This window comes from Manihot esculenta, chromosome 9 (genome assembly GCF_001659605.2).
Source record: "Manihot esculenta cultivar AM560-2 chromosome 9, M.esculenta_v8, whole genome shotgun sequence".
Taxonomy (NCBI): domain Eukaryota; kingdom Viridiplantae; phylum Streptophyta; class Magnoliopsida; order Malpighiales; family Euphorbiaceae; genus Manihot; species Manihot esculenta.
The window spans coordinates 7732393-7747110 of NC_035169.2; the positions used below are offsets into that span (position 1 = coordinate 7732393).

Sequence of the window (14718 nt, forward strand, 5' to 3'; positions counted from 1 at the left end):
AATTTTTATTAAATTTAATTTTAAATAATTTACGGATAGAATTTATTTATACAGATATTAAATTTTAATTTAAAATTAAATAATTTTAATTAAATAAATATATATATATAAATTAACTCCAAATTTATAAAAAATAAATTTTTATATTTTAATGTGTAATTAAATTACATAAAATTGAAATTTAAAATATTTAAATTTGATTCATAAAATAAAATTAGAGTTTATTTCTATTATGATATTAATTTTATTATGCTTAATGAAATTATTTACTTTTTCGTAAATTTAAAAATGAGTTAAGTTCATAAATTTTATTGAATTAAATAATATAAAATTTAAGATTGGCTCATTTATTAAATAAATTTAAAATTAAACTCAAACTTAATTCGTTTAGAAATCGAGTTGAATTCGATTAAATTTTTATTGAATCGAACTTATATAATATGAATCAATTTGATTTATTTATATTCTTATTTAAATTATATATTAAGTTTTTAAGAAAAAAATCGAGACAGTATAAATTTTAGTTATATTTCTTGAATTATAGAATCAAATTGAACCAGACTTAAAAAGGCACGGATTTTATACATGTGTGCGGTAATACTTTCTATTGTTTTGACTCTTCTCGTTTTTTTTTTTTTTCTCTTCTTAGTTTTTAAGGTTATTCCCTCTTTATTGGTCGTTGGTCGAACTTTCTCTTGCTTTTTGGAGCACGTGAATAGTAGAGGAATTTTTAGAGATAAAACTAATTATTGTCAAAATCATGATAATTTTGATAAACTTTTTTATTTTATATAAATTTTACATATGCACACTCTACATGCGACGACGTGAGGTCTTGAAGATCAATTTATGGGCATGCTTCTAAAGAAAAAAAATGTTTGAGGATTTATGGTGCTCACCTACTTTCTGTTGTGTGTTTTGGTTTGCTAGTTCTGTTTTTGTTTGCAGCTGGCCTCTCTTCTTGGAAGAACTTGATCAGCTATTTCGATAACGCTCATGATACTCTTTTGGTGGGTTGCTTCGGCATCAAAGCTCTCGTTGCTTCGCTATTGTTGATGTTTAGATCTGGCTAATGGTCTGACGATTTTCTTTGCTCCATCATAGATTCCTGGGAATTTTTTTTCTAGGCTTGCATTTGGGTTTTTTTCCCTCATATAAATTCTTAGTGGACTGGTTGTTTTGAGATACTGCTTTGAGTTGCTGACCATAGGTTCTTTAGGCTTGCAATGTTTAGTTTCTCTTGATAGGAGTTTCTAGACGCGTGGTGCCCTCGCTGCAAGCTTTATCCGAATCTCCATCCTCATTCAGCTTGTCCGGCTCCTTAGGGTTATGTTTGGTCTATTTCTTTATGCTTTTGGCTTATCTATTGGAGTGGATTTAGACTTAATTAGGAGTTATTTTCCTTTTGGGCTTTATCTAAAGAACTCCCTATATCTTTGGCAAAAGAAAGGCATGTATTTTACCGTTTAGTTGAAGAATTTTCAATGAAAATCATTTTTTGGTTTGTTTTAAATAATAACAAATAACTTTGCATCATTCAATTGTCATACGTTAATCCCACAAAAAAAAGCTGGTGGCCAAAAAAATTGCAATTAGAGCATGCATCTATCCAAAAAAGAAGCAGCAGATTATGTCAAGAACTTGCGTTTGCTTCTTAAAGCCAACTTTTGTTTCAATACAGTCTGAGCTAAATCATGTTTACCTTCTCTATTCAGCCCAAAAATAACAGTTCTAAAATTGATAGTACTTGGAACAATCCTATCATCTACCATTTGGGATATAAGCTGCAAGGCTTCTTCAGATTTACCTGCCCTACAGAGACAATCAATGAACATTGAATAAGTCTTAAAATCTGGCGCTGGTCCTTCCAATTTCATATGATTGAACACATTCCAAGCATCAACATCTCTTCCCATGTTCATGTATCCTCGGATCAATGCTGAATATGTAACGATTGTCGGTTTGCAGCCATCTTCTTGCATTTTCTTGAAATATTCCATAGCTTTTTCCATCTGTTTCTCCTTGAAAAAATGAACTATTAAGGAGGTATAAACATGGACTGTTGGTTGAATGCCTGTCTGTTTCATGGAATCCACCTTGGCCAATGCTTCTTCTTGTCGTCCCTTTCGTAGTAATCCGTGAACAAGGGTTCCATAAGTATACTGATCCAATGAAGTTTGTTCTGCACCAACCTCATCTAGCAAGGATAAAGCTTCTTCCAGGCGTCCTGATCGACAAAGCGCCCTAATGTGCAGAGAATAACTAAGAGGAATTGTGAAACCTACCTTGTGAAGAGAATCTAAGCTCCTTCTGGCTTCTGATAATTTACCAGCTTCACATAAACAACAGAGATAAGTTTCAACCACTTCCCTGTCAGGGATGTGTCCAGCACGAATCATCTCCTGGAATATGTTAATAGCTTCATCTACCTTTCTACCTTTTCTCCCACAAAGGCTGATGATCAAATACTTGTAGGTACTTTCATTTGGATTATAACCATTATCTTTCATCTCATTAAAAATTTTTAAAGCTATCTCGGTAAGACCTGTTCGACCATATTGCATTATCATGATTGCCCAAGTGTCTGGTGTTATTAAGCAACCCTTCCTTCTCATCTCATAAAAAAGGCTTCTCATGTGCTTGAAATCTTTCCCGCGTCCTGAAATTTTCATAGCCATGTTGTATGTTTCTGTAGTGTGGCAACAGCCAGTTTGCAAACCTACCCATGAAAAAAAATGTAATGCAGCATTGCCATGCATGCTGCAGTTACGCAATATCTCCACAACCAATTCTGGTGTGAACTGAACAGTGCATTTCTCCAGAGCTTCTCTCATTATGCACCAATTGTCTGAAGATGACAAAATCGAACTGATTTCTTGCAGGTCCTGCTCATTATAGCCCTTTGAAAATGGTTTCAACAAGTAAGGGTCCGTCATTCCTTGCTCTGACTGATCTATCATTCCAAGCTCGAGTTGGTTATGATTCTGTTCTACTTTGAGCTCCTCATCCATGGATGCCTTGCATTGTAGAGAATGAAGACTACACATACTTTGCATATGCTTCACTTTTTGAATATTGTCCTTTTCTCCCTTCTTCTCCATACAAGCTATAACCCACTTGAATATTTCATTATTAATGAATATCTTGGAAGCCTGCATTTTGTTCAGAACCTTCAAAATTTCATCTGTTTTTGAAACTTTACAGAGCTCCTTAATGAATATGGAATAAGATTTCCAAGTGGGAATGATTCCCTTGTCTTCCATATTATTGAATGCTTCCCATGCTTCTGAAATTTGATTCTGGCGAACATGACCTGCAACAATCGTCATGATTGCTACACAGTCTGCCTCAATTCCTCTTCCCAGCATCTCATCATATAGATCGAATCCTTTTTTGTACTGATTCAAACTGAACAGGTGTTGCATTAATTCTGTATAGGTGGAAGCAGTTGGTTGCCATCCGGATTCTTTCATGCTTTGAAACAGCTCCAGTGCCCTAGAAAGTTCTTTCTTCCTCAGGTATCCACTGATGATAATTCCATAAATCTTTGCATCAATTAAAGATTTTTTCTTCATAATTTCAACGATTTCCATAGCATCTGCAATATTACCAGCCCTGCACAGTCCTTTCACTAAGATCTCAAAATATTCATAGTTAACTGGTATCCCTTTATTCTTGAGATCGCGAATCAATGCTAAAGCTTCTCTAATTCTCCCTGCCATACAAAAGCTTTTCAGTACATAAACATGAACATGCTGCTCCGGAATCTGGGAAAGCCTATTCATGTCATCAGCAACCAAGTTTACACCACCAACGTCTCCTGACTTTGCCATGGTATTCAGTAACATTTTGTACAAAGTTAAATCCAGTCCCATATCCCTTTGGGTCATCTCCTTGTAAACTTCCAATGCAATCTCACCTTTGCCAGCATTACATAGAAAATGCACCATCGTTCTGTAATTTTTTTCATCAGGTTCACACTCAGATTTCTTCATCTCCTCAAAGAATAACAAGGCTCTGCCTGTTAATTTTGCCTTCCCAAACTGAGAGATAAGAATGGCCCAAGTTTTAATATCCTTCTCGCATGAGTTCTTCTCCATTTCCCCTAGCAAATCATCCACCACCTTAAATTCTTTCGCTTCCCCAGCTATATATAACATGGTATTGTAAATCTTGGTTGTATGATAAAAACCATCTTTCATCCGCAGCCAATTAAAAAACCTGAAAGCTAAATGTGGAACTTTAAAGCATCTCTTCAAAACTTTCTCAATAATCTCCGGTTCAAACTGAAACTCTAGACTCTCTAACCTCTCCTCCATTGAAACCAAGTCATTTTCTGCGCGAACAATCTCAGTGATCTCATGAACTACAGGGCTAACATCAATTTCATCCAACACTGAGAAATTCTGCTTCCCTTGCAACACATTGTTGGGCTCAACATTTTCACGAACACTTTGTGTGTGAACCTTTACTTCTTCATTGAACTCACTTGTTATGATCCCAGATGGGGATTTTTCGGGAATTACATTATCAGCTCCCAGAATTTCAGTGATCTCCCTGAAGAGCGGATTGATAGAGCTAGATTCTGCTTGGGCTTGCAATTCGGGTTCTTGGGATTTGTTCGAATGGGATTTAGAGAGGCTTGAAAGGAAGGAAACCTGAGGTCTAAAAAGCTTATAGCTTGAGTTTGAGAACAAGAATTGTTGTCTGATTATATGCCTCATTAGCTCAGGAGCTTGAGAGATTTGGAAGTTGAAACTGGCAGAAAATCAGAAACAATACCTCAGTTCCCGTGCGCTCGGAGAAATGGTCATTAGCCTGTATGGAGTTCTAAATTTATAAGAATTTAATTAAAATGTTTTTTTAAATAATATTTATGTTTAGAAAAAAAAAATTAGTTGCGGTTTGACGCTTTTTTTTAATAATATTTTATAATTTAATTTGTAATAAAAAATTATATAATTTTACTTTATTAATAAAATAAGATTTTTTAATATTATTAATAAATATTGTTGTGATATTTAAAAAAATTAATTAAAATAATTTTTAATTAAAATAAATTATATTTTAATTCTGTATAATTCATATATTTATAAAATTTTATTTTATAATAAAATAGTGCTTTTAATTATAATTTATATATATATATATATATATTATAATTATTTATAAATTAATTTTACATATTTATTAAATTTAATGTTGTATAGTTAGTGACAAATTTTATACAAAAGTGATTATATTTATATGATAATTAACTTTCTCTCATTTCATTTATGTGACACACACTAATAAATATAAATATAAAATACAAAAAAAATACAGAAATACAATAATAATTATTAATATTATTCATTTAATATTTTTTATTAAAAAAATAAGTGTGAAAGGGTGATTTACCGCAGTATTTATTGGGGAATTATCGAGTACAGCAAGAACTAGACTAGCTCACACTTCGGTTTGAATTGTGAATTGAATAAAATTAGCTGGGATCAATTTAGAATCAAATTGCTCAACCTCTTCCCCTGAACCAAGATCAAAATCAGCCAGTTCTGAACCAGAACTGATCCGATTTCATTTTTCTTTTTCTTTTTTTAAAATTTATCTTGGTTGGTTTGCTATCTATAGTTTTTTTTACTATATGAATTAAACAAATGATATATTCTAAGTCTAAATTTAATGTATAAATTATTAATATTATTGTAATTTAAAAAAATAAAATAAAATTGAAAATAAACCGAAACTGAAAAAAAAAAAGAAATCATTTAACCATTTTTAACTAAATTCACTTCAAATAAAAACTTATTTGAACTATAAAATTTAGTGATCAACATTTGGTCGGTTCAGTTCAAAATCGAATCGAATAAATTAAAAATTAAAATCTTAATATATATAAAAATTAAACCGAATTAATTTTAATCAAAAATTAAATTAAATAAAACCAATCTGATTATTTTAAATTTTAATTGAAATAAATTTAATTAAAATATTTTAGATATAATCTCTAAAAATAATATTCTATTATCACTAATATACTATTATCACTAATCCGTTTGATTCAGATTTTTTAATTTTTTCTCGTTAAAATTAAATAAAAATAACTGAAATTTTTAAAATTATAAATTGAATTAAACTAAAATAAATAAAAAATTAAATCAAAAATTTAAATTAATTCAATTCCATCAATTTTTTCAATAATAAAACCTTACCTAACCTAGAATTCCAACTTAAAACCAAACTGAAACTGGCTGTAGCCGGATTTGACCGGAAGTTTATATTCCCTCCTCACAAGATTTCATGAAGTCCACTCTCAGAGGAAAAAAAATTCTTATCATTTATATAAAACATAACATTTCAGTGTATTTCTAAAATTTTCCATGTTTACAAGGATTGAACATACATCAAGTAAGACAATGGACATGTCTTTATCTGTAAATCACCACCTTTAAGTGATGTTCTTGCACAGTAGTTGCTTATTCATTGATCATCTTCATCAAATCTATAAGCTTTCAAATCTTATCCGAGTTGAGGGATGAGAGATACAAAAGATTTATTGGTTCGGTTTCTCCAAAGAAAACAAGAATATAATGATACAATCCATATAAAAAGATTTCTGTAATTCTGTGTAAGCTATCATAGATCAACTTTATTTGGATGTGAAGATAACAGTCACCATTTACGGGCGGCTCGGACTGAAGCAACACAACCTGTGTTTTCTACGCCAGCTTGATTTCTTCTCTACCTGCAAAACATTTTCATGGATACCATTTACCTCAATATCCATTTGCTTTTCGTTTCGCAATGTTCGATCTGTAATTGGTAGGTCTGCATTGACATCCTTGGAAGTTCGCAACACCTGGATACTTTCGGTGGCTATTGGAAGATACTGTTCTGGTGATGCTGGTGCGATCTTGTTATGGTTCACTTCCCTTGTGTAAGAATTCGATCCCACACGCCTGCTGAGCAAGATCAGATCAGTAATTGTATTATTAGAACGACGTTCTAAAGATCTACGGCGAAGAGAATCATTTTCGCCTGCCCTTTGGTTGAAGGAGCAAGATAAAGAAAGCAAATGCTTCAGAGACTGTTTAAGCATAGTCAGTTTTTCCAGAGACAGAATCAAGGTCCAACATACTTGGCCATGAATGTCTCTCTCTTGTTTTTCGTATTGTTCAATTAAGAAAGAAGATGGCATACTAATTGTTACATGAATGAAAGCTTTGCCAAACAAATATATTAAAAATGAAAGAAAATGGAGAACAAGAACGAAAATGGAGTAAAAAAGGAATTTTACATGATTAAGGTTCCATTTGTTTCAAGGAAAATATTTTCCAGCAAAACATTTTCACATTTTCTAGCATATGGTGCCACTCAAGAAAATTAATCATAAAATAAAAAAGCAAGTCATTTTAAGAAACATAACATCTTCTTTTGTCAGTTTCTGCACACTTTTATATATAAATTTGTTAATATATTTTATTTTTTAACTTAAAATTAAACAATGAAAAATAAATTATCTTATCATGAAAAATATTTTCTACGTAAACTATTTTGTTTAAAAAGTATTTTTCAAATACAATTTATTTTCTATAAACAATCGGAGCCTAAACTTCAATATGTTTGCGATTATAGAATTTGGACAAGGATCATCACTACCATCATTATTGTAAATTTGTATGATAGAAATATGTTAAGATGAAGTACCTGACATCACGATTGCTGGATTTATTCCTGGATTCATGTGAAGTTCTCTCCACTGCTGTAACTTTTTCGGATACTTCAGCAGAGACCTCAGAATCTGAAGATACTCTATCGTCTGCAAGAGGTGAATCCTTTTCTGCACCCTTTTGTAGGTTTGGAGAATTGTCACTGATTACGCCAGGGGAAAACTTGCCTGGACTGTTAAATCCACATTCCCGGACCAAAGAAATGGCCTTCTCTAGAGTTTCTAAAGCTTCTTCTACCTCTGGACTAACAAGAATATTTCTTTTGCAGTTCCCAAGACTCTTTGTTACAAATTTATCAGTTAAGGGTGGACCTATACTTTCGCCACAGTTCTCTACTTCTACACTAACGTCACTCTCTTCTTCCTCAATTTCGTCAAATGCTTTCCTATCTGTAGTCACAGTAATATTTTGCAATATTTCAGTTACACTGCCATTGCTATGAACTTTCAGTTCTGTGTCATCTATTTCATCTTTCAATTGTATGAGTTCTTCGCTCTCATCTTCCTCGATCTCACAAAAGATTTTCTTGTCTGTAACTTGTGCATTCTCTAACATGGATTCACTTGCACCCTCACCTCCCGTAACTTTCGGTTTCATATCCTCCAAGTTTTTCTCCATATCTTTCGGAGAATGCTCTTGCAGTGGAAGGCAAGCATCGTTTTCAAGTTCTTTCCCTTCCGTAGTTCCATTTGTCTCATCAGTGGAATAAAGAGACTCACGTATTCGAGCATACATTGGATCCTCCAAAGCTTTGCGATAATCTTCATCATGGGTAGACACAGAAGCCACTGCCTGTAGTAGTTTAAAGATTGGTGGTCAGAGAAAACAGTTCAACATCAAACAGAAATCGTGTATTCATGAGAATGCAAGGATGGATCATCGTATGCCCTAATCAACCCATTGAGTTGAAAATGGGTGTAAGACAAAAGATAGCATGTTCAAGATCCTGCAGCTCCTATTGCAGCTAGAACACATGACTGTCTCCACAGAGACTCAAGCTATTATTTTGGCTGGTGCCGGTTTTAGTAATTATGTGAATAGCCTGAAGGCTTAAAAGAGCCAAATAAGTTGGTCCCAATGGCTGGTATCCAGCATAGAAAAATGATTCTAGGGAAGAGAATCAGAGAAGAAATGTACAACCTTTTGATAGAGCTTGAAACCACTGCCAACAAGTTGCCTTGATATAAAGTTTATAAGGGATGGGGGGACAAAGTCCAGCTTCAAATCCACGGTTGCTATAGTCCTAACAAATTTGATGACAATATTCAAATTATATAATAAAGAAGGTATAAGAAAAAAAAAAAAAACAGAAAATAAAAGGTGAAATATAATTGTGCTTTCCTTCTTTCAGCTTATTTTTATCTTCTTTCTAATTAGCCTATCTTTTTTCTTAAGCTACAAACAGCCTCATTTTTATTTAAATATAAAGAGCAGCTGCCATGTGGCAAAAACCTTAAGCCAATTTAAAGCTAATATTGACAAGGTGAAGAGCATACATCTTGGCTGATCATTCAGGTCATACCCCAAGATGAACATTCTACAGTGAGTCACACTGAATAAAAATTTACAGATGCGTGCATACATGGTTTAGCAACCTCTGAACTATCTACGAGTCCCTAACTCAAGATTGTTGTGAAACTGCACCTAAAGCCAATTAGATTAACCATGGAAGCAAAACCTTTTATCTACAGACTTTGCTTCAACTATGCATCAACTAGAAACAGCCTGAGCTCAGAGTTACAAGCAAAGATAGAGTACACTATTCACCTCCACTTCATCTTGTTTGAGGTCTAAATGATAATACAGGGATAAAAAACCCTTTATGAAAGGATTAAGAGGGATATTTGCACTAATAGAAGAAACAAAGGAAAAAAAAAAAGGAACCAATTCATTCATAAAAGCTAGAAATTGCCCAAATCGAGTAAAAGGTGCCATGGTGCTTGATTGGGAGAAAATCATGAAATCATGATTCATGATTTCATAGATATGATAGAAAATTTTTCAAGTTAAAAAATTTTGAATTCTTTTAGTCCAAATAAGAATTTTTCAAGAAAAGTATTCAATTATATTGAATTCTTATAAAATTCTTATTCCAAACGAAGGGTAAAAGTTTTTTTATTGGCCTAACTAAACAAAGAAAGAAAAATGGTTTACATTTTTAAATGTCCTTTTAAGTAATAAAAAATAAATTTTAAAAAGAATAAAATTGTGAGTGACGGACATTAAAGACACCTAAGTTTAAATGTTAGGATCGTCATTGACCCCCCTAAGCTGCAAGACACCTTGCGTCTAAATGTCCATATGCAGCATAGATAGTTGAATACGCTGCCAAAAAGTGATTTAATTCAGGTTGAAGGGTCAAAAAGGAAAAAAGACAAAAAAGACAAAAAAAAAACATAGTTGGGAAACTAAAATGATATTTCTATTTCTTCAAAGCTTTACTGGGAATATGGTATCAGAACAAGACAGAATAGTAGAGGAAAAGAACATAACAGTTGACTACAGCTATGACTGGATTAAGATTTAAATTAACAGGATTCATATGATACGCCAATAATTACAACTCACCGAAAGTAACTTCTATCTTTGGTCACTTTTTGTATGGCAAAGCCTCCTACAACATCAATCCTTACCACATCCTTCACTTCAGGGATCCCATCCCTGGTAAATCCATGGGTAGTTTTGTCGACGCTCTCCAAATCCGATATCTGAAAGCAATATAGTAATGAAGTTTTTCTTGTTTAGCTTCAACTGAGGATTAGCTGGATTTCAAAAACTATGGCTAGAAAAGTAATTGCAGCTGAAGTAATAATGAAGTTCACCATTTAAAAAGATTACCGTGTTTAAAAGAACAACAACTAGACCATCTTTGAGGTATTCAAACAAAAAATAGTGCACAACTGCCTCCCTAGCTGATAGCGGCCACGTTACCTTCACCCTTTCTTACCAAATTTAAGAAAACATCAGCATTTTTAAGCTGTGGGATTGAAAGCAAAGGAATTAAACAAATTACTTTAAACAACTGCTAAACTTTTAGCTTGACAAACCTTACTAAAGATATTTGTTCACCAATCTGCACTTTTTGCAAACATTTGCAGTTCGTAATTTTAAAAGGTGGGAAACTAATCTGTGGCCACCTGGGAAAAAAATAAAACAAGAAGATATCACCAAATTATAGTGAGCTTCAATCCCACAGTAAAAGTTCTTGCAAAATATCAATCCTTATTTTAAACATGCAAGTCTAGACAATAGTGTGTGTGACACACAGCATTCCAATCCCCAAGAAATTTTAAAGGCATAAAAAAAATGAACAAAAATCAAAGAAACGCAAACAAACATATGGGCACTGACAGATACAAATCCTCCCAATTTTAAGGGTGGGATTCCCATGAACGTTCTTATTCTTCTAGTCATTAATATTTTTACTATTGTAATATACAACGTTGTTTCTTTAAAGAAATAAACAAGAAAGATAACAGTTAACAAAAGAATATAGAAAAGAAACAGTTTATTTTCAGTCAACTTGTGGATGCTACAACAAAATTTTCACCACATAAAGAAAAAGTTTAAACTGGCAACATCTATGTTATCACATGAACTCATAAAAGTTCTCTCACTGAACACGACACATTACAAAATGAAGTAATACTCAAAAGATGGATCAACCTTTACCATTTCTTGTAGAGGGTTGACTCCCAAGAAATACATAAACCTGCAATAAATGTGTTGCTTATCAAATAAGCTTCTGTTACATAAAGCATTAAAGGCCCTAAATAACTGCCTACTTTTGCTTCTCAGTGCAACTTGTGTGATGAATCTCAAAATTTTGTGCATTTAATCCAAACTCACAAGTATCAAGTGGCCCATCTACATAGCCTTCAACAAGTAATGTATGAAGGGGAGTACCATGGGGTCCTGGCTGATACATGACACGGTACTCTTCATTGTCGTCTTTTAACTGTTGAGAGAAGCAAACTTTAGCAATATCAGTACTGAAATCAAACAGAGAGGAAAAGAACAACATAAAAGAAAGCAGGTGTTGTAGGTTTCTGACGGTATGAGCCAATAAAATTAATGGTTGACTACAAGAAGTTTTTGAAAAGATTTTCAAAGAAGAAACATGAGAATATTCTCATCAATTATGATTTGAAAAATGAAAGAAAGAAAGAAAGAAGAAAGAGGAGTCAGTTAAGATAGCATACTTTCCATTCAGCATGTGATGTCTGAGAAGTTTTTGATTCCTCATGCTCACTAACTGAAGCACTCCTCAACATGTCAAGAAAATAGGATACTTCACTAGTCTTTTTTTCAATTACATTCTCAGTACATCCTGAAAACAACAAGTTAAAAAACAAAAATTTAGAGTTTGACAAATGCCACTAATCTCCACAATTATTAGCTTACTGTAACAAGAGCATCAATCCAGATGTAAGCAGCAAATAGAAAGTTTGTAGAAATACTGGCCTTCATTCTCATCAGGTGAAGACCGGAGGAGCTGACTCCTCACAAGGGTTTTAAGTGCATCATTATCTGTCAGCTCCTGGGATGCCAGTGTCCTATCCAGCCTTTCTCTGTATTCTGAGATCTTCCCATTCTTCCCCATCTTTGCATCTCCAAGCAAGTAAACTTGAACTTTAGGGTGTAAACTAACTCACTTGATCACAACTAGCTATCATCTCCTGGAAAAATATTTAAAAGAAAAAATAAAGTTAACAACTTATCATACCATTAAAAGGGCTAATGGTATGAAGATCCCAAAATTTGAAGCTTTTTAATTTTATGAATTTGGTTCACCAGTTATTGATTTGTTTCAATTCTATCTAAAGGGTAATGGATGTGTGTTGATGCTTGTTGCACTCCGATGAAACGAAAGTAGGACATAACTTGTTGACTAGGAAGAGTTGGGCACTTCTGAATCCTAAAAACAACCAAATGGTTGTACATTGAAAAATTTTCCCTTCAAGAAGCTGCTTAAAATTCATTATAAAATCTTTAGTTTGCAAAACACAACTGTTTGTTGGCTCTTTAGACTCAAGAAGGGTTCACATCATCCAAGTTGGCCATTTTTGTCATGTTGACAGTCCACTTCAACAACACAGCAGCATGGGCATATGTATTAAATTCATTGGCTATAATGGAATCAAAATAAATAATTTATGGACCAAACTAATGATTCAGTGAAAAAAACTCATAGATTTCAAGATATTTCAAATTATTCATAATAAGCAAATTGGAATAAAATTCCACTTATTCTGTTTTTGTCACGCCTACCTGACCAAAACAATTTCATGATATTTTCTATGTAAATCACCAAGAGGAGCAGTTTGGCTCCATTAGATTTATGCCAATTAGTCCTTAGAAATGACCATATCCGTCAGCAAATGCATGTTGCACATATTGGAGACAAAAAGAGAGAGTGCTGAGGGCCATGAAGATGGTGATAAACGGAAAGAGGAGACCTAAGATGACATGGAGGAATGTAATAGAAAATGAGTTAAAAGCTTTGGTGCAAATGCAGGTTTAGTGTCTTACAAAGCTGAATGGCAAAAAATGATTCACATAACCAACCCCAACTAGTTTTGGTATAACGCTTGTTGTTGTTGTATTATCTATCAACTGGTTCAGGAGGTAACCACTTAATCCTGTTGTGTATCCAACCTGCCTGCAGTTGCCTTTTCCTATCAATGTCTAATATGCACATGGAGATCTCTAGCACCACTGCTTTAAGAAATATCCACCATTATGCCACCTGAAGTCTGAAGCTCCTCCATCAAATCAATGACAAACCATAAAAGTGCACCTTAATCATATACATACACCAATACACACTTGAGACTTTAGTAAAATATGAATCATTTTATCGGTAAAATTATATAATGAGAGTAACCTTGTTCCACTTTATTTGAAACACCTTCTAACCCATTAACAGTCATTTAGATTAGTTTGATTCCTTATGCAGACATCCACTAAATCAAGCTTCATCAAAGGCAATAAAGCAATAGAGTCCATGACAAGATTAATGGTTCTCTTGACTTCAAGGGAAGGATGTGAAGCTCAGATTTCAGAAACTTCGAAACTAAATTAGGAAAGATGCTAGTTCAGCACTAATAACGTCCAACACCTCAAGAGCATTTAATAACCCAAAATTTAATTTAAGGGTATGAAAGCTCTTCCATCACAATCTCCTTTTTGTAAAGACTAACCAACTGTTGTAGCAATGAAACTCCTAATTCACCATCAATTAACTAACCAAGCAACAACACAAGATTGGCAAATCAATAAAAAAACAACAACATAAGCTTGCTGCAGATACACAAGCATTCACATATCTGAGACCTTAGCCAATAAAGCCAGCAATAAAAGATTAATCCATCAAAAACACAAACTGAGCTGAATATTTCCAAGGTACAAACATAATCAACCTCACAGATATTACATCAAGCAGAAAATAAAAGAAGGGAAAGTACCCAGATGCAGAAACTAAGAAGATAATAAAAACTCCACCTCAATTGAAGCTCCTTAGCTGGAACCCATTTCCCCTTCTCTGAAAAACCACCCTGATTAAAACCACTGAAAATTCTCACAAACCTAGTGGGTACAGATCTCAATATAAAACCATCATTAAAGGGGAGACAATCAGACAAAGGCACCTGATTCGTGACCGTCCAGACGGGTAAAGAATATGGACTCTTCTTGAACTTGACGATTTCCAGACACCAAGCAGAAGAATCACCCCAGAAAAACAAAAAAACCATACCTTTCCCAAAATACGTAATAGTCTGAAAACATTAAAAACAGCAATTAATACATTAAATAACCGGTAAAGGATCACGGTTGTTGGGTGGAGTCGTGGAGAGTTGCACTGATTTCAGGACATTATGTGAGTGGTCCAAGAGTAGGTGGATATGGAACACCTACGTTCAGTGGATTCTGCATTAAATGACAGGTAATTAAAGATAGTAAATTTTTAATAAAAGGAAAAAAGAAAACA

General features: G+C 33.4%; 2 protein-coding genes across 11 annotated transcripts; both read right to left on the reverse strand.

Annotated features, from left to right (window-relative positions):
- Window positions 1-668: 668 nt before the first annotated feature.
- Window positions 669-4813, reverse strand: LOC110622243 (putative pentatricopeptide repeat-containing protein At5g06400, mitochondrial). The gene has a single exon (XM_021766697.2). The coding sequence runs from the start codon at window positions 4722-4724 to the stop codon at window positions 1629-1631; it is 3096 nt and encodes a 1031-aa protein (XP_021622389.1). The 5' UTR covers window positions 4725-4813; the 3' UTR covers window positions 669-1628.
- Window positions 4814-6310: 1497 nt separating this feature from the next.
- Window positions 6311-14653, reverse strand: LOC110622327. 10 transcript variants are annotated; one of them, XM_021766800.2, is made up of 12 exons: window positions 14378-14653; window positions 14232-14284; window positions 12192-12406; window positions 11930-12057; window positions 11577-11685; window positions 11400-11439; window positions 10775-10864; window positions 10566-10665; window positions 10296-10435; window positions 8868-8970; window positions 7705-8519; window positions 6311-6959 (listed from the first exon to the last, which is right to left on the reverse strand). In XM_021766800.2, the coding sequence occupies exons 3-12, from the start codon at window positions 12328-12330 to the stop codon at window positions 6677-6679; spliced, it is 1947 nt and encodes a 648-aa protein (XP_021622492.1). In that variant the 5' UTR covers window positions 12331-12406; window positions 14232-14284; window positions 14378-14653; the 3' UTR covers window positions 6311-6676. The 10 variants fall into 10 exon arrangements, with proteins under 10 accessions (XP_021622492.1, XP_043815812.1, XP_021622489.1 ...); XM_043959877.1 differs by having other exon boundaries at window positions 14195-14284; XM_021766797.2 differs by having other exon boundaries at window positions 14232-14297.
- Between the last annotated feature and the right edge of the window lie 65 nt (window positions 14654-14718).